The sequence below is a fragment of the Vigna umbellata genome, chromosome 5, assembly GCF_029865625.1.
Source record: "Vigna umbellata cultivar VRB3 chromosome 5, Vumbellata_1.0, whole genome shotgun sequence".
NCBI classification, from domain to species: domain Eukaryota; kingdom Viridiplantae; phylum Streptophyta; class Magnoliopsida; order Fabales; family Fabaceae; genus Vigna; species Vigna umbellata.
This window is the reverse complement of record NC_142169.1, coordinates 5,788,396-5,806,598: the sequence shown is the minus strand read 5'-3', so window position 1 is coordinate 5,806,598 and position 18,203 is coordinate 5,788,396. Positions and strand designations below refer to the sequence as shown.

The window sequence follows — 18,203 nt, the reverse complement described above, 5'->3', positions numbered from 1 at the left end:
TCAAAAATTTGGAAAAACAAGAAACACATGCAGATGAACCAAATTTTGAACTTTTTACTTACATATTACCACCAAAATCGTGCTGTCAATAAGTTACAAAGGCTTCCACTTTCTCTAAATTTATTGATCCTTACATATAAAACATAGAATGTATAAAATAAATACACTTTTTTAGGAGTTAAAATGAGTTTATGCGTAAGTTAAAAACTAAAAATTATATAAATTGTTTCTAAAGAATAACATATGTATATATTAATTTTAATTTATTAGAAAACTTACCTTTTTATATTTTTTAAGAAATGTTTATTTAAAGATATCTCATATCAAGATAAGAGTGTGTCAAACATCATCATTATCACATTTGGCATTAAATAATGTTTGCTTGTTACACATGCCACGAGAACAATCACGTTTTTATTCTGTCTTTTAGAAACTTTGGTTCATCGTTGTTTCGATTATTCTGTCCGTTTGACCGAACTTTGTTACTTGTAGAATGATACTTCTTCGTGTTATTATTTGTTTAATATAGGGTAAATTCTATAAGAAATTGTTATTTTTGTTTAAATAAGTTTTCGGTTGCAATACATTACTCAATTATATTTTGAATATTTGATAACTTATTTTTAAATAGAATATTTAATAAATTAAAAAAAATAGTTAAAATTAAAAATTATATTTATTTACATTTCCCCTTAATATTATTATGTTGTCTATCTTAATTTATCTCTATACTATTTAAAAAAAAAAGTAATATGCTTATAAAATTCAAGTAAATTAATTTTTTTTTTGACACGAATGATTATAAGGCTTATATTACATTAAAGACCAAAGAAATAAACAATTAAACAGAAAAGTTAAAAAAAGTTTTATATATTAGTGAAAGTGAGTTGATATTCATTTTTAAATAATTTCTTTAAATTATTATTTTTAACTTGTGAGTAAAGTCTATGAAAAGATGATTTTTCTTTTAAATTTTTTTATTCTTCCTTTTTACATGTATGTGATTATGGTGAAGTTTGTGCAAACTACTGTATATGATTTTTTCCCTTGTTGACTGCCGTTTGGATTTAGTTATATAATCTCTTACTTTCCTGAGTTCTGCAACTTGTGTTTGAGGTAGTCAACGCTGTTCTGATAGTTGTTCTCTCTGAATATGGTGATCGAAAACTCAAACCAGTTGGAGAAAATAGTCGATTCTGCATATGATAGAAAAGCTGAAGTGAAAGGGTTTGATGATTCAAAAGCTGGAGTTAAAGGTCTTGTAGAGCATGGAGTTACAGAGATCCCTCGCATGTTCCATTCTGTGAACTTGGATATTGAAATCCCAGCCACTGATTCAAACTTGAGAGTTCCCATTATAGATCTCAAAGACAGAAACTCAACTCTGCATGCAGAAGTGGTTGAGAAAATTCGAAGGGCATGCCATGAGTGGGGATTTTTCCAGGTGATTAATCATGGAATTCCTATCAGTGTCTTGGATGAGATGATTGAAGGAATTCGTAGATTTCATGAACAAGACGCTGAGGTAAGAAAAGGGTTCTATTCTAGAGATGTGAAGAAAAAGGTTTTGTATTATTCCAACCTTAGCTTGTACAGTGGTCAATCCGCTAATTGGAGAGATACTTTAGGTTTTGCTGTTGCTCCTGTTCCAGCTAAGCCTGAAGAACTACCATCTGTAAGCAGGTGAGATTTTCATTTTCGTAAACTATGAGGATTTTGATTAACTAACTGTATGATAAATTATGATTGGATGGAAGTGTATGATAAAGATCTAGACAGATTTTGTGTAAATAAGCGGGCAAAAATTTTATTTTACAAACTAATTTTATAAGACTAAATTAGATTTAAACTTTACTTCTTATAATTATACGAGAATCATTCAAAATATACTTTTGTTTATTGGACTTGTAATAACATCTGCTGTCAAGTTATTGAATCATTATTAATATTAATCCTACATTTCAAATGAATATGTCCCGATTCATAGGAAGTATATTAAAAATATCATCGCAGATTTTAGTATAAAAGTGAATAAGAACTTTATTTTACAATTTGTAAAATTTAATTAGGTTTAGAATCAATTTCTTAAAACTAAAATCCATGAAAATTATATTCTCTCTTATAGATCATGGTTTTGCAGCTTTTGTATTGTAAGTTACTGGCATAAAATTTCCTAGTCAATTGTCACACTTGTTGGTACATTTCAGTGTTAATTAATCTTTTGCAATGAGTTTATTTGGAATTATTTATCCTTGATGAGTTAATTACTCTCTGGCAGGGATATTTTGATTGAATATTCAAAGAAAATAAGGGATTTGGGTTTTACAATCTTTGAATTATTGTCAGAGGCCTTGGGACTTGATGCTTCTTACCTTAAAAAGTTGAACTGTGGTGAAGGGATCTTTATCTTGGGTCACTACTATCCACAATGCCCTGAACCTGAATTAACTATGGGCACTTCCAAACACACGGACGGTAACTTCATGACTTTACTTCTACAAGATCAACTTGGTGGTCTTCAAGTTCTTCATCAGAATCAATGGATCGATGTTCCTCCTGTGCATGGAGCTCTGGTTGTAAACATGGGAGATCTTCTGCAGGTACAATTCTAGATTATTACTGTTCAAACTCGAATGCATTTTATTTATATTTTTTTTCTAGGAAATATGCAGATACTATTGGAAACTATAAAATAGAATTCAGCATAAGGTTCTCTGATATTGGTGATTTTACTAACACCACCAAACGGGTCAAATACGATATTATAGAAAATTGGGGTAGCACCTATGAAACTTTTTGCTGTGACAATAATCATTTATCAATGAAAAATAGATCAATTGATTAGTTAGAATGAAGAATGTTGACTGTGTGATTGATCATTAAAGTTATTGCAGTAGAAAAAGTCTTAAAGAGGATGTAAGGAAATTACTAAAGGAATCTCACAATTCAACAATATTTTCAAAAATTTGGTTTCGATTGAACCAATAGTGCCATGTGAGTAATGTAGTAGCAGTACTATACTACTATAGGCCTTGTTAAGAAATGATATTATTCAACCACCCATTCTTTCCTTTTTCAGTTCATCATAATTTATCTTAGTAAGACTAATGTGATAAATAAATTTTTTAAACAATAAAGTTGCAGAAGTAGTCGAGTCTTCTTTTGCATAGTTTATATATTATCCAATCATATCTTTGACTAATACGTATTTAATTATATGTTAATTTTTCTAACTTTTTTGTCATATTTGTTTCTTTGATACTGGTGCAGCTTATTACAAATGACAGGTTTGTGAGTGTGTATCACCGGGTCTTGTCAAAGAACACAGGTCCAAGAATTTCTGTGGCAAGCTTCTTTGTAAATTCATCTGACCCAGTTGAGGGCACATCAAAGGTGTATGGTCCAATTAAGGAACTGCTTTCAGAAGAAAACCCCCCTGTCTACAGAGACACTTCCATAAAAGATTACTTGGCACATTATTATGCAAAGGGTCTTGATGGGAACTCTTCCTTGGACCCCTTCAGGTTGTCCATGAAATAAGGAACTGAACTCTTATTTATGTGTATCTTATTGTAGTTTATCTAAATAATTGTTGGAAATTTAAGTGTTAACTAGAATATGAATAAAGGAATTATTCATGCTGAACTTTTCTAAAACTAACTTTGTAATGTGTGTTGGAGGTGAAGAGCTTTTTATTTAGCTAATTGTTGAAGAGATTCAGGGGTATCAGTTTGTTTATTTAACCAAGGTCAAAAACAAATTGCAAAATTCTCTGTAAAGGATTGAACATGATAAGGATGTAGCTAAAGATTTCAATATCCGTAAAAAAACCAGATAATATTCGAAATTGTTAGAAATAGACTTATAGATATTTTTATAAATTCTTCAGCGACACTGATAGGGTCCTAATGGTCTATGTAAAGAAAAAAAGGGGAAAAAAACAGGACATAAACGGTTAGAGGGTACAGAAAGGTTGTTGGTCAGTTGGGAGATGTTAGTTTGCCTGGTTTGTTGTTAGTTGTTTTTGTACCCAAGGGTAAATAAGTGTCTTTGGGAGACACGTTTTGTCTGTAATAAGAGCAAGTGTCTTTGGGTGACACGTTTTGTCTCTAATAAGAGTAGACAGGATCATTGCATCTTAGGAGAAAGAATTGCTTCCTTGGTTGTTCTTGAGTGTTTTCCAACGATAAAGAATCATTTGCTATGTGATTCAAACCAGTGGGTAATCTGGGTTTCTTGTCATGAAAAACCCTATCATTTGGTCAGACCTGTCAGATGATCCAAGAAAAGGAAATGGAAGGGAAGAACCAGCGTAGTAGAAAGGGGGTTAGAAGAACTAAAAGAGGACCATCAAGAACACAAAGAAATGTTATGAGATTTTATAAGAAATTCCAAGAATTTTGACAAGAATTTGGAGGGCAGTCAGGAAATGGTAAATGGGGAAAGAAGGGGAAGAAAGGTTGAGGCAGAGGAGGAAATAGAAGAAGAGAATGGGGAAATACAGAAAGTTGGGATGAAAAGGGTAGAGTTGCCTACATTTTAGGGGATTGATTCGGAGGGAGAGCCGAGAAATATTTTGAGATCCAAAACGTGGCAGCAAGGGAAAAATTAAGATTGACCTACGTTAGCATGGAGGGAGGTGTCAAACACTGGTTCTAATTCTGAAAAAAAAAAAAGGGAAATGATATTTGAACAACAAATTTTGACAACATTTTGATACGGACAGGTGTCAAAATGCTAGTAGTCCACATGAAAAATTGAATTGAAAATTTTAAATGACGTGGAAAGGGAGTGCAGAAGGGGTTTCAAGTTTGGCAGTTCAAATTTCACTTTTCAGATTTTCAATTTGGGACATTCGTAGAGAGAGAAGAGAAGCTTGAGAGAGAGAGTCGAACCTAGAGAGAGAGTTTGAGAGAGAGAGCTCCGACGGAGTGCCCGCTGGAGTACCGTCGGACAACGTTGAACGCCGTCGTCTTTCTTCCACCCCTCCAGCCAGTTCCGATTCAGGATCGTCGCAGCTCCAGCGTTGGCCGACGAAACGAAGACGACATCGTCTTCCATCCGACCCAACCAACTAAGGGCGCGTTCTGAGTCTCGATTCCTCCCACCCAGCCAACTAAGGGAACAATTACTTAAGATTTTATTAACAAATTCGTGCCACAAAAACCACAATTTGTAAGACTCATGGTGCAGGAACAGATCTGGTACCAAAGGCAAAATAAGTGAGTACTTGGGTTGAAGTTTTTGCACAGCAAGGTCAACTACGTCCACCACACTCATTTTGGGGTACCTTATTTTTTTGTGGGATGACATTGAGAAATACGAAAGAAACACAATGCCCACTTAAACAACTATAAGTTGTAAAAATTTATATGTTGTGGATCTTTCATACAAATGTTGCATTTGATTCATATGTTGTGCATTATTGTCTTTCCAGGAAGAACTACAACAAGTTAGGGAGCAATATGTTTGTCAATGGATTTTGGATGTCGACAACGTGCGGAGGAATCAAGTGTTGCAAGATTTAGGCATTTTGTAGAATGTTGGGGAATATTGATGAAAGAACAATTGTTCTTACATTTCATATTTTTCTATTGGTTGCACATCACTTTTTATTTCAGAAATTGTTGACAAATATATTTGGCAGTTCAAATTCAGTTTGTAGTACTTAATTGACTTAAGTACCCACTTATATATGTGCTAAAATTTTAACTTAAGTATCCACTTATATTGCCCTTGGAATTTATGTGTCTGCACCATGACTGTTACTAAATATGGTTTGTTTGCGATTTTTTTTTAATAAATTCTTAAGTAATTGTTCCAAAATTACTTAGAGTTAGAACAAATCAGGGAAAAAAAATAAGTCACCCTAAAATGAGTGTGGTGGACGTAGTTGGCCTTACTGTGCAAAAACTTCAACCAAAGTACCCACTTATTTTGCCTTTGGTACCAGATCTGTTCCTGCACCATGAGTCTTACAAATTGTGGTTTTTGTGGCACAAATTTGTTAATAAAATCTTAAGTAATTGTTCCAAAATTACTTAGAATTAGAACAAATCAGGGGAAAAAAATAAGGCACCCCAAAATGAGTGTGGTGGACGTAGTTGGCCTTGCTGTGCAAAAACTTCAACCCACGTACCCACTTATTTTGCCTTTGGTACCAAATATGTTCCTGCACCATGAGTCTTACAAATTGTGGTTTTTGTGGCACGAATTTGTTAATAAAATCTTAAATAATTGTTCCAAAATTACTTAGAAGTAGAACAAATGAGGAAAAATAAATAAGGCACCCCAAAATGAGTGTGGTGGACGTAGTTGGCCTTGCTGTGCAAAAAATTCAACCCAAGTACACACTTATTTTGTCTTTGGTACCAGATCTGTTCCTACACCATGAGTCTTACAAATTGTGGTTTTCGTGGCAAGAATTTGTTAATAAAATCTTAAGTAATTGTTCCAAAATTACTTAGAGTTAGAACAAATCAGGGAAAAAAAAATAAGGCACCCTAAAATAAGTGTGGTGGACGTAGTTGGCCTTACTGTGCAAAAACTTCAACCAAAGTACCCACTTATTTTGCCTTTGGTACCAGATCTGTTCCTGCACCATGAGTCTTACAAATTGTGGTTTTTGTGGCACAAATTTGTTAATAAAATCTTAAGTAATTGTTCCAAAATTACTTAGAATTAGAACAAATCAGGGAAAAAAAATAAGGCACCCCAAAATGAGTGTGGTGGACGTAGTTGGCCTTGCTGTGCAAAAACTTCAACCCAAGTACTCACTTATTTTGCCTTTGGTACCAGATTTGTTCCTGCACCATGAGTCTTACAAATTGTGATTTTTGTGGCACGAGTTTGTTAATAAAATCTTAAATAATTGTTCCAAAATTACTTAGAAGTAGAACAAATGCGGGAAAATAAATAAGGCACCCCAAAATGAGTGTGGTGGACGTAGTTGGCCTTGCTGTGCAAAAACTTCAACCCAAGTACCCACTTATTTTGCCTTTGGTACCAGATCTGTTCCTGCACCATGAGTCTTACAAATTGTGGTTTTTGTGGTACGAATTTGTTAATAAAATCTTAAGTAATTGTTCCAAAATTACTTAGAATTAGAACAAATCAAGGAAAAAAAATAAGACACCCCAAAATGAGTGTGGTGGACGTAGTTGACCTTGCTGTGCAAAAACTTCAACCCAAGTACTCACTTATTTTGCCTTTGGTACCAGATTTGTTCCTGCACCATGAGTCTTACAAATTGTGGTTTTCGTGGCACGAATTTGTTAATAAAATCTTAAGTAATTGTTCCCTTAGTTGGCTGGGTGGGAGGAATCGAGACTCAGAACGTGCCCTTAGTTGGCTGGGTCGGAGGGAAGACGATGTCGTCTTTGTTTCGTTGGCCAACGCCGGAGCTGCGGTGGCTCTGAATCGGAACTGGCTGGAGGGGTGGAAGAAAGACGACAGCGTTCAACGTTGTCAGACGGCACACCGGCGGGCACTCCGTCGGAGCTCTGTCTCTCGAACTCTCTCTCTAGGTTCGACTCTCTCTCTCAAGCTTCTCTTCTCTCTCTACGAATGTCTCAAATTGAAAATCTGAAAAGTGAAATTTGAACCGCCAAACTTGAAACCCCTTCTACACTTCCTTTCCACGTCATTTAAAATTTTCAATTCAATTTTCCATGTGGACCACTAGCATTTTGACATTTGTCCCGTGTCAAAATGTTGTCAAAATTTGTTGTTCAAATATCATTTCCCAAAAAAAAAACAAGAATCCATCTTGAAAGAACTAACTGAATCTTTAATCAGAAGATTTGGGAGAAAAAATAGGTGTACGGTGTTTGAGAAACTTGCGGCGTTAAGGCAGAAAAGGATTGTCCAAGAATATATTCAGGATTTTGAAAGGTTAGTGGCATAAGCATCTGAGTTGACAGAGGAACAGTTGCTAGGCTATTTCTTTGCTGGACTATAGGGAGATATAAGGAGTTAGATTAGGCCGCACAACCCCAGAGATTTACTGAGGGCGATGGAGATTGCCAAGGACGTTGAGGAGGTAACCATATATTGAAGCATGAACAAGGGGAAGCCAATAGGAACAGTCAATCGGTTGGAAGATATTAGGGAGGATATGGGGTTGTTTCAGGCAAAAAATTGTTCAAAGGAACCAAATGCAGACTGAGTACGGAATGTAAGCTTAGTACAACAAGAGAGGAAGGAGCTAGTGCCATTGGAGGGTCCATGATTGACAGTAACAATGTGGGAAATAAGAGAAATAAGGGAGTAAGAAGCCTTCCTTATCCAAAGTATATACAGAGGAGGGAAGAGGGGAAACTGTTTTCATTGTGGATGGCCCTATAGTCTTGGTCATAGATGTCCCGAAAGGAGTATCAGAGTTTTGATTATGACGAAGGACGAGAAATTAGGAGAAGGGGAAGAAGTGGAGTAAATAGAGTAGAAACAAATGGAATTTTGGGCATTCTCAGATGTAGGACTGACGGAAACCAACACAATGAAATTACATGGTGAGGTAAAGGGAAACCAACCACAACTTTATCTCAGCCAAATTGGTAAAAGAACTGGGTTTGGGGGTAGAAGAAACTTTTCCCTATACAGTGTGCTTGGGAGATGGCCATAAGAAGGTCACAAGTGGATGTTGTAGGGATGTTTTAGTTGTGTTCGAAGGGCTGGAAGTAAGGGAGAATTTCTGTTTGTTTGAATTAGGTGGAATAGACCTAATATTGGAGGTAACATGGCTAACATCTCTTAGGGAAGTCCAAATGAATTGGAAGAATCTAACAATGAGTTTTGGGAAAGGAGAGAGGGAGGTGATGATTAAGGGTGACCCTACTCTAGGTAAGAAAATGTGACTCCTGAAGCATTAGTGAAGGAAACATGAATTGAGGTGGTAACTCTGGTTCGGAGCCGGGAAAAAACTAAGACGGAAAGAAGAGAAAGGGGAATGGAACAATTAACTCCAAACCAATCCCTAGAACTAGAAGATATCTTAAGGAGGTATGGGGGACTGTTCAAGGAGCCTACTGACCTCCCACCAGAACGAAACATGATCATAAGATTCCCCTTAAGGCTGGAGTGGATCTTATCCATGTGAGGCTTTATAGGTATCCTCACTTCTTGAAGTCAGAGATAGAGAAACATGTGGCAGAGATGCTAGAAACGGATATAATTAGACCAACCAACAACTCATACTCTAGCCAGTGATATTGGTGAATAAAAAGGAAGGTAATTGAAGATTTTGCATTGATTACCGAGTTTTGAACAAAGTAACTATTCTAGATAAATTTCTTATCCCATGATAGAAGAACTACTACATGAATTACAAGGGGCTAAGTTTTTTTCAAAGGTGGACCTTAGAGCGGGCTACCACCAAATAAGGACGAAGGAGAAAGATATTCATAAAACGACATTTTGCACTCACCGAGGGCATTTTGAATTTTTGGTCATGTCTTTTGGTTTGGCCAACGCACCAGCCACGTTTCAGTGTGTAATGAACACAATTTTGAGGTTGTATTTAAAGAAAATCGTCTTGGTATTTTTTGATGACATACCGGTATATAGTAAGACATGGGAGGAGCATCGGGAACACCTTCAACAAGTGTTGCATACTTTGTGGCAACAACATTTTTTGGCCAATAGGAAGAAATGTGAGTTTGACCAAAGACAAATCCGATACCTAGGCCACATTATATCTGGATAACGGGTAAAAATGGACCAGGAAAAGGTCAATGCAGTGATGGAATGGTCGATTCTCAGGACCATATAAAAGCTCTGGAGACCAGTCATAGACTTGTAAAGAAGGGACAATTTTACTGGACCACTAGCAACATAAAAGCCATGCAAGCCCTTAAGACAATCATTACCATGACACCACCATTGGCTTTGCCAGATTTTTCACAAACCTTCCATATAGAATGTGATGCATTGGGTAGAAGAGTGTGGGCACTGTTATCACAGAACAAGAGACTTGTTGTGTTTTTCAGTAAGTCTTTATCAGATGGTTCCCTTTCCAAGTCCATCTATGAGAAAGAATTAATGGCCTTAGTTTTAACTATCCAACATTGGACTCCATCCTTATTAGGCCAAAATTTTCTGGTGCATACGAACTAGAAGAGCTTAAGATATCTTCTGGAACAAATAATTACCACTAAAAACTAGCAAAAATGGTTGGCAAAGCTTAAGATATCTCCTAAAACAATGAATTCAAAATTGTATACAAATCAAGAAGTACAAATAGAGTGGCTAACACTCTGTCTAGAAGGGAAGAAGAAAAAGAGGAAGGGAGGAAGGAACTGAGGGTGATTTCCTGGTGTTAACATAAAGTTGAAGAGTATAAATTTTGATGATGTCTCAAAGTCAAGTCTCAAGTGCTCTTATTGCAGGAAGATCATCATGAAGACTTTTTTTTATATTAGAGCTTTTATAATTTAGTAGATTGATGATAGGATATGGTTTATCTTTGATACTATGTATTTTTTGCCTTAGGTTGCGTTAAAATTTGTTTTGGATAAAAAAACCTCATTCTATACTCAAGATAATCGATTATCAATTTATAATAATCGATTATCAGTAATCAATTATGACTTGCCATAATTGATTATCACGAGAAATTATGAGAATTTTTAAGCAAGTTTTTTACCGTTGTGCATTCATTAAATGCATAATCAATTGTCATAATTGGATAAAGGAACAAACGAAATTACCATTAAAAATGTAAATGAAATTCAATAGATAAAGGAAAGGGAAAAGAAAATGAAACCTAAACCCCCAAAGGGAGGGGGGCTGGAAAACGTGAACCAAGCTTCAAAACCTCCCAAGAAAAAAACGTGAATGAGGGGAGAAGAGGAAAGTGAAATCTGATTTTGGGGTTTATAGATCCCAAATTACAAAAATTTCCTTCTAATGGGCTTCTCCTAAATGTTGACCAAAAATGGGTCCAAAGTCATAAAGTTTGACCCAAAACTAAAATAATTAAAATTATAAAATGAAATTAGACACAATTATTGAAGTGACCACACTCTTGTTATCCCAAAATATGTTTCCAAAATTGTCCTACAAATAATAATTGTAATAATTAAACTCAAATAATTCAGATTAATAAAAATAAGAATTAATAGCCCAATTAAGCCCAAATAGTGAAAATGAGACAATAATGGAGAATTAAACACAATTCACTAACACAATTTGGTGTGGAAAGCTAAGTGAATAGTACAAAATAGTGATTCATCAATAATCAATTGGAATTATGATTTATTTTTGGCTTAATACCTATTTCAGTTCCTCGAATGAGGACGTTTGTTCAAAATGGTCCTACCTTTTAAAAAAAAGTTTAAAAATGTCCCAATTATTGTAAAAACGATTCAAGTTAGTCCTTTTTTCTTTACGTTGTTAAAAATCTAACGGTGCAGTTGCCTCCTTGGCCAAAACTGAATGTGGTGTCCAGTTAGTGATTGTGTTTTACGTTGAGGTCGCCTGACTTGGCAACTTATGCGGAAAGGGTTAGGGTTCGTGCAAAGCACCACCACACGGCCACCATGTTGCCATTAGCGTCAACACAGGTTCATCTTCTCGAGCAATCAAAACTCCATAGCCATCACACCATCAACCTCCATGCGCGAACATCGCACCATCTTCATTCCGAATTGCAGAACCACCATCAATCTTCACTATGCACCTTCAACAGCCATGACGACCTGCACAAAATCAGAAATACATGAAACCCTAAATCGTGCCTTGCCTCCACCTCAACCATGCTCCTTCAATCGCGACGATGCCTACAGAAAAATCCTAAAACAAAATCATGATTCACCCCTTCGAACCCTAATCGTGAGTTCCTTCTCCTTCGATTCAAAACCTGCATCTGGAATCAGAAAAGCCCAGAAACCAAATCGCCTAATTCGAACCTCCACGGCCAACATTCGAAAACCCTAACCTAAATATCGCCGCAATGGCGAGTTCATCTCCTCCATCACCTTCGAAAATCCTGACCTAAATAGCATTCCGAATTGCAGAACCACTATGACCAATAAACATCTCCTTCTTCGCAGCATCATCTTCTTTATCACAAAAGAAACACAAACATCATCTCCATCAATCTTCAGACCTCAAACAAAGAAGGAACCACAACATAGAAGTCTCCTTTAATCACACCACAGCGAGCTCCTTCATGCAATGGAAGAACTAGTAGCCACTGTAGATAGGGTCGAAAACCCTGGTTTGAGAAGGAGAAAGCGTTTTTCGTGAACCCTAATTTGGGTGGGAAGGGTACTACCATCTGGCATTTTGGTCCCTTGAATCAGCGTGCCACAAAATCACTAACTCGACACCTTATTCAGTTTTGGCCAGGGGACAACTGCACTATTAAATTTTTAACGTCGTAAGCAAAAAGAGTTAACTTGAACCGTTTTTACACAAATTGAGACATTTTTAAACTTTTTTTGAAAGGTAGGACCACTTTAAACAAATGTCCTCATTCGAGGAACCAAAATAGATATTAAACCTTTATTTTTGGTTGATTGTAAAGACTTATGAAATTTGGATTTCCGCAATAATATTATGTTTTAAAATTTGAATTTTTACTCATAACTATGACATTCCAAAATCTAGAAGAGCCCACACCAGTTAGAAGTTCTTATACAAGTAAAAAAAAAAAATCTATAAGAAGAAAGACATCCAATTCTCTACCCTCACCTTCTTTTTTTAGGACAAAATTATGTTTACTGATTTACAAAAATGAGAATTTATTTCAGTGTTGATACGTTGGGAACTAATTGAAAATGGATTACTAAACTTTCTAAATTGTGATTTTATCATATAGAAGGATTTAACAAATAGGGTAAAAAAATCAAATTCTTCTTTTATGAGAAAAATCAAGATATAAGATGGTTAGAGTTATTAGTAAAAGTTACAAACCATTTAGCACTATATATACTAAAGTTTGATGCAAACCTTCAAATATGATAATGAACTATATCAAAATGATGAACTCTTTGTATTACTAAGAAGACATCTGGCCTAATAATGCTTTACAAGTTTATATATATCACATTTAAATTACTAAAAAAAAAAGAAAATAAGAAATGGAGCGTTGACTTCAGAAGAAAAAAAGGATAAATATCATAAACAACAATAAAGAAACCAAATTTAAAATACTCAAAAGTAGTACAAGACTATAGACAAGATGTATCTGGTTGTGTATTAATACTATCCTTAGATACCAAGTTGTTAAAGTTTCCATCATTAATGAGTGGAAAAGAAAGTTATAGAATAATTTAGGTTATGGATAAGTTTTGAACGGAAATAAGATTATTAAAAAGTTTGGTAACAAAAAAGGACATATTTAAGGCTAAGGGTTGATAAAAGAGAAACATTATCATAGTTATTGAGATATGAGTTTCATTAACAACTGTAATATAAGTATAAAAAAGAAAACATGTAATATTAAAAGAGATGAACGAGGAATCATATATAGGTTGTTGTACTAGATTTTAGAATTCAAAAATTCTTACATAAATTAAAAGAGAAATTGAAGTTATTATTAGTCATGGTTTGAGAGCAAGAATCAAAATGTAACTTACTAATAGATTTTAGACATTTAATTTTAGCACATGGTGTGGACATTCTTTCTTCAATTGAAGAGCATGAAGAAATCTTCCCAGGATTTTTAGATTTTGAAGTTATCATGCTAAAATAAATGATAGAGATTCCTTAACTCCCCTTCTAACTAAAAAATGACAAGACAAAAAGGAGGCATTAGCAATAGTACTGGCAACACGCGAGCATAAGCTCAAGCGATGGCTCCAACAAAAACTTGAACAGCTCCAACAACTCCCACGACTGCAGTGGCATGGCTCTAGTGAATGGGAGTAACTAGGGACAATAGTGACAGAATCACAGGTCAAGTGCACTTAAGACAACACATAAAAGAAAAATAAGTGCATTTCCGACAACCTTAAAAAGAACCATAGCTAAGAAGGTAAAAATGAAATATGCAAACAGACTCTCAAATTTACAAGATCTAATACCAACTTAAAAAAATTAATTTGAAAAAAAAATCCGTATTTATTTAATTAATTTGAAATATTACAGCACCCACCCTAACAAAATAAATAATAATTTTAGAGAAATCTCTAGAATCTTTTCCAAATTTCTAGTAATATACTTAATATCGTACTAAAAGCGCAAATAATTAATGGGAAATAACTTTGTTTACCAAAAATAGTCACTTCCTTTAATTCAAATAAATTGATCTTTAACCTTTTTTAGATGTTGTAAACACAACGTTAATAATTCCTTCACACACGCCTATAACTAAAATTTAATAAATTTTATTCATTTGAATGGATTTTAATACATTTTATTCATTTGAATGGATTTGGAGAAGAGTGATTAAATAGATTTGAAGATAAATTTTTTTTGTTGTTTATTTGAATGAATTTAGATATAAGTGAAAGTGAATTTGAAAGTAAATTTTTTTAATCTGTCACATCAATTAAATCCTACCCTAATTTTCACAAACTTTACTTCCAAATCCACTCTTACTTACCTTAAAATCTACTCAAATAAATAATAAAAAATTTACCTTTAAATCCTCTCAAATTCATTCAATCACTCTCCTTCAAATCCATTCAAGTGAACAAAGCCTAAGAGCTTCTATTTTCTGGATCCTAAATTCAGTCACTAAGCAGATTCGTAAACGTTTTCAGCTAATATTTGAGAAAATCTTAATAACATTTAATGTTCTATTGACGAGCAAGATTCAATTTGTTTCCTCAAATAACAGATTCTTGGAATTACAGGCTGAAAAAACATCAGGCAAATCAAGCCATTAAATTGAACAAGATTCCAGACAAGAGAACACGTCCATCTTTCTGCGGCAAAGTTATCGATCTTTCACGTATTTTCAACATAAAACAGTGTTGTTTCTACCTCAAAAACACCAATTGCACCATCTCAATTATTTATCAAACAAAACTCACTGCACTTCCTTATGAGCTTTTGATGCTTTAATCAGAATCGAATAACCTCCTATTATGCAGATTATGGAGATAAAACTCTCATTTTGAAGGAGAACATCACCAAAAGTATTTATGAAACTTATAATTTTGTCCTAATCAATATAGAGATCTCACATGTTCACCAATAAAATATGTGAACAAAACAATAAAACATCTCCAAAATCTGTTAAAAGGTTTAAAGATTATGACAGACCCCTGGGAGTGGATTCATTTCAAAGCCAAATACCGCTCCAGGATTCCCACTAAAGGAAAGCTCTTGGGTTTTCTCAATGCGTCATTTCTACCCCTTAGGTACCAAAAACGTCCTTATTAATCCTCAATTCTGATCTTTAATTAAAAACACTGTCAAATATTCTCCCAAAACGGAGGCTACTCAAAAGGTGTGTTTGCAAAATTCACTTTCTAATACACACCTAACTATTGGTTAAATTTTATTCAAAACAACAGTAGTGAGAGAGACCCATTAATTGAGAAGGAGACCCACCAAAATTTATGATCTCTAATGCATTAGAATCAATAGTAAAAGCATGTATCCCAACACTAATATATAAACAAGGAACCGTTATCAGAGCATGCAGTGAAATAATTCTCATCTTCACAATCACTTACAAAACAATTTTCTTACAAATTAAACATTGCTGATTCAAAGAACTGCATTTGGCACACAGCGAGTCATAACAAAAGTAGCAATTGCGACTAACGCAAGACAGAGGAGCGAATATAATATTATTGCCAAAATACCATTATTCCAAACAAAGACACCAGGTATTGATTCAGCCCCCAGCGTCAACACCTTTGAAAGAAGCAATGATTATTTGTTCTTCATCCCAAATTACATTACTAAACACATCATACTCCACAACAAATAATTCGACATAAAATTTCAATACATTCCATGTCTACAAACAACACATCAAATCTCAAACCACTCATTGAATTATTGCCTATTTTTTGCTTCCACCTGCATTATTGCCTCCTGCTTCCTGTGCTGCTTTCTTTGCCGCCTTCTCCTGCAGCGCCTTTGCATCTCTGCGCATGAAGAAATACAAGATTTCACGCAAAGATAAAAGTTAAGCACATTTAATTTAAAAACTAAAAGAAAAACCGGTATATTAAAAACGCAAAGTATTGTGATGAATCACATCAACCCAACCTTTCCCTGCGCTGTTCAGGGGTCAACCCATCAGCTTTCGTCTGCTTGCCTTTAGCACCGGTTCTAGACTGAGCCCTTTCACGATCACGGTCCCTCTGGTTACCGCGTGAGCTTCAAAGTTAAGTGCAAACAACAAAAGAAATTCACAAACCAGGCTTCAAAAACCAAACCACATATACCCATTTGAATAGTGGCAAAGAAAACAAATTAAAACTTAAAGAAACACGTAAAATTACAAAAAAAACTGTTCCTCCCCACGGATCCAAATCAACGAAACTATTAATCCCAGAAAAACATATAAGACCAACAACAAAAATGGGTATGGGAGCGTGAGATGAGCTTCATTTTTTCCTCGGATTTCCTAAATGAAAGTCAACCCCATCGTTAATCAACGAGAATTCGAAAAAAAAAATTAGCAGTAAATTTTGAACATAGCAAAGGATATGAGTCATTATCGCAGATCGATTCTTCGAGAACGAAACGAGCTCGGAGACGAGGGGAAACCCTAAATATCGAAATCAGGAAACAATAAATACAATCAACGAATTAGAAGGAAAGAAAACGGAGAGAAAGACCAAAAAGAAAAAGAAATTTCAGAACGAAAATTTGCCTGATCGAAAGAAAGCAGATAGATGCAGAGTACGAAAATCTTGAAAAGAGAAGGAAGAATGAAAGAACAGGGTGCGTTGCGAGAGAATATAGGTGTACTAAAATATTTGTTCCAGCTGGAACATTCAGAGGCCAAAAATTGTTTATTTTATATTGGGTAACTACTATTTATATTAAACAAATTATACATACATAAATTATATTATATATTTAACTAATTTCATTACTAAATATTTTTAAATATATAAACTATATATTGATATAAAGTAGATTACAAAAATTATTGTCAGTTTTTAATAATTATTTAATTCACTACAATAGGAAAGTGGTGAATTTGAATTTTTTAATCAAAATTAAACTAATGACCTTAGCAAAAAGTATAACGTATTTATACTTTTATAACAGTTTTAAAGTGTTATTAAGGATTGAAAATAGCAAAAAGAGAAAAGACTTAATTAAATTTTAAGTTTTATAAATTTGATTTATTTTTAATTGAATTTTTATTAAATTGTTTTTGTCAAGATGCTATTTAAATTTTTTATACTTTATAATTAAGTTTTTTCTTATTTTCTCGTTAATTAAGTGTACATAATTATTTTATCTATTATTTTATTATATTATTTTCACTTGTTGTAAGAGTAATATTTTGTAATTAATATAAATAATATTATAATTGATAATGATAATAGACTGTTATTATTTTAATTTTATTTTGTATTGATAACAAATTTCTTTTAAGGTCAATCAAGTAATAAAATAGTGACAAAATAATAAACATGTCACTCAAATACGAAAACGCCATAGATTCAATTAAAAGTATAAAATTTTTAATAAAAAAAAGTTAATAAAGACTTAAAACTTAATTAAATTTATAAAAATAATTACTACAATAATTTAATATCTTAAAAAAATAAACTTAAAAAAACAGGAGAGTACGTTGTTTTGAAATCACCAGTTTCATCATTTCCATTTGGTGTGAATTTTAGTTTTAAATTTTAAAACTTTTAATAGCTAAAAAAATATATATTTTTTAAAATTAATAATGTTTTAAGAATAGTGAAATTCAATATTTGAATATTAAAAGTATTTATATAAATAGGAAGTTTTATAAATGAGTTTTATTATTTTAAAACATATCATCTTTATAAAAGTTACTTTTCTAGAGTTTTCTGACTTTTCTTTATGAGTAGTCTGATTGAAGACTTAATACCGTATAAGTGATCTTCGCGTTTTCAGTTTAAACCTATCAGTTTCATTGTTTTGGTAAGTTGAGTTTTCAGCCATTTTCTTAGTCTACTTATGTTTTTATATGCATGTGAACCTTTTCCGCTTATATATCTCTTTTTAATCGTCTTTTTGAGTCTATGTAGATCAATGATCGTGATGGTATGGTATGATCTTTCTTGTGATGTATATATGTG

At 33.7% G+C, this 18,203-nt stretch overlaps 2 protein-coding genes across 2 annotated transcripts; one reads left to right on the top strand and one right to left on the bottom strand.

Moving 5' to 3' along the window:
• The first annotated feature begins 1,048 nt into the window (after window positions 1–1,048).
• LOC124842319 (1-aminocyclopropane-1-carboxylate oxidase homolog 1-like) lies at window positions 1,049–3,716 on the top strand. The gene is made up of 3 exons (XM_047318777.2): window positions 1,049–1,683; window positions 2,279–2,600; window positions 3,271–3,716. The coding sequence occupies exons 1-3, from the start codon at window positions 1,154–1,156 to the stop codon at window positions 3,538–3,540; spliced, it is 1,122 nt and encodes a 373-aa protein (XP_047174733.1). The 5' UTR covers window positions 1,049–1,153; the 3' UTR covers window positions 3,541–3,716.
• Window positions 3,717–15,729: 12,013 nt separating this feature from the next.
• LOC124842321 (uncharacterized) lies at window positions 15,730–16,926 on the bottom strand. The gene is made up of 4 exons (XM_088115383.1): window positions 16,784–16,926; window positions 16,620–16,678; window positions 16,174–16,280; window positions 15,730–16,049 (listed from the first exon to the last, which is right to left on the bottom strand). Exons 2-4 carry the CDS (start codon window positions 16,623–16,625, stop codon window positions 15,965–15,967), a joined length of 198 nt encoding a protein of 65 aa, XP_087971509.1. The 5' UTR covers window positions 16,626–16,678; window positions 16,784–16,926; the 3' UTR covers window positions 15,730–15,964.
• Between the last annotated feature and the right edge of the window lie 1,277 nt (window positions 16,927–18,203).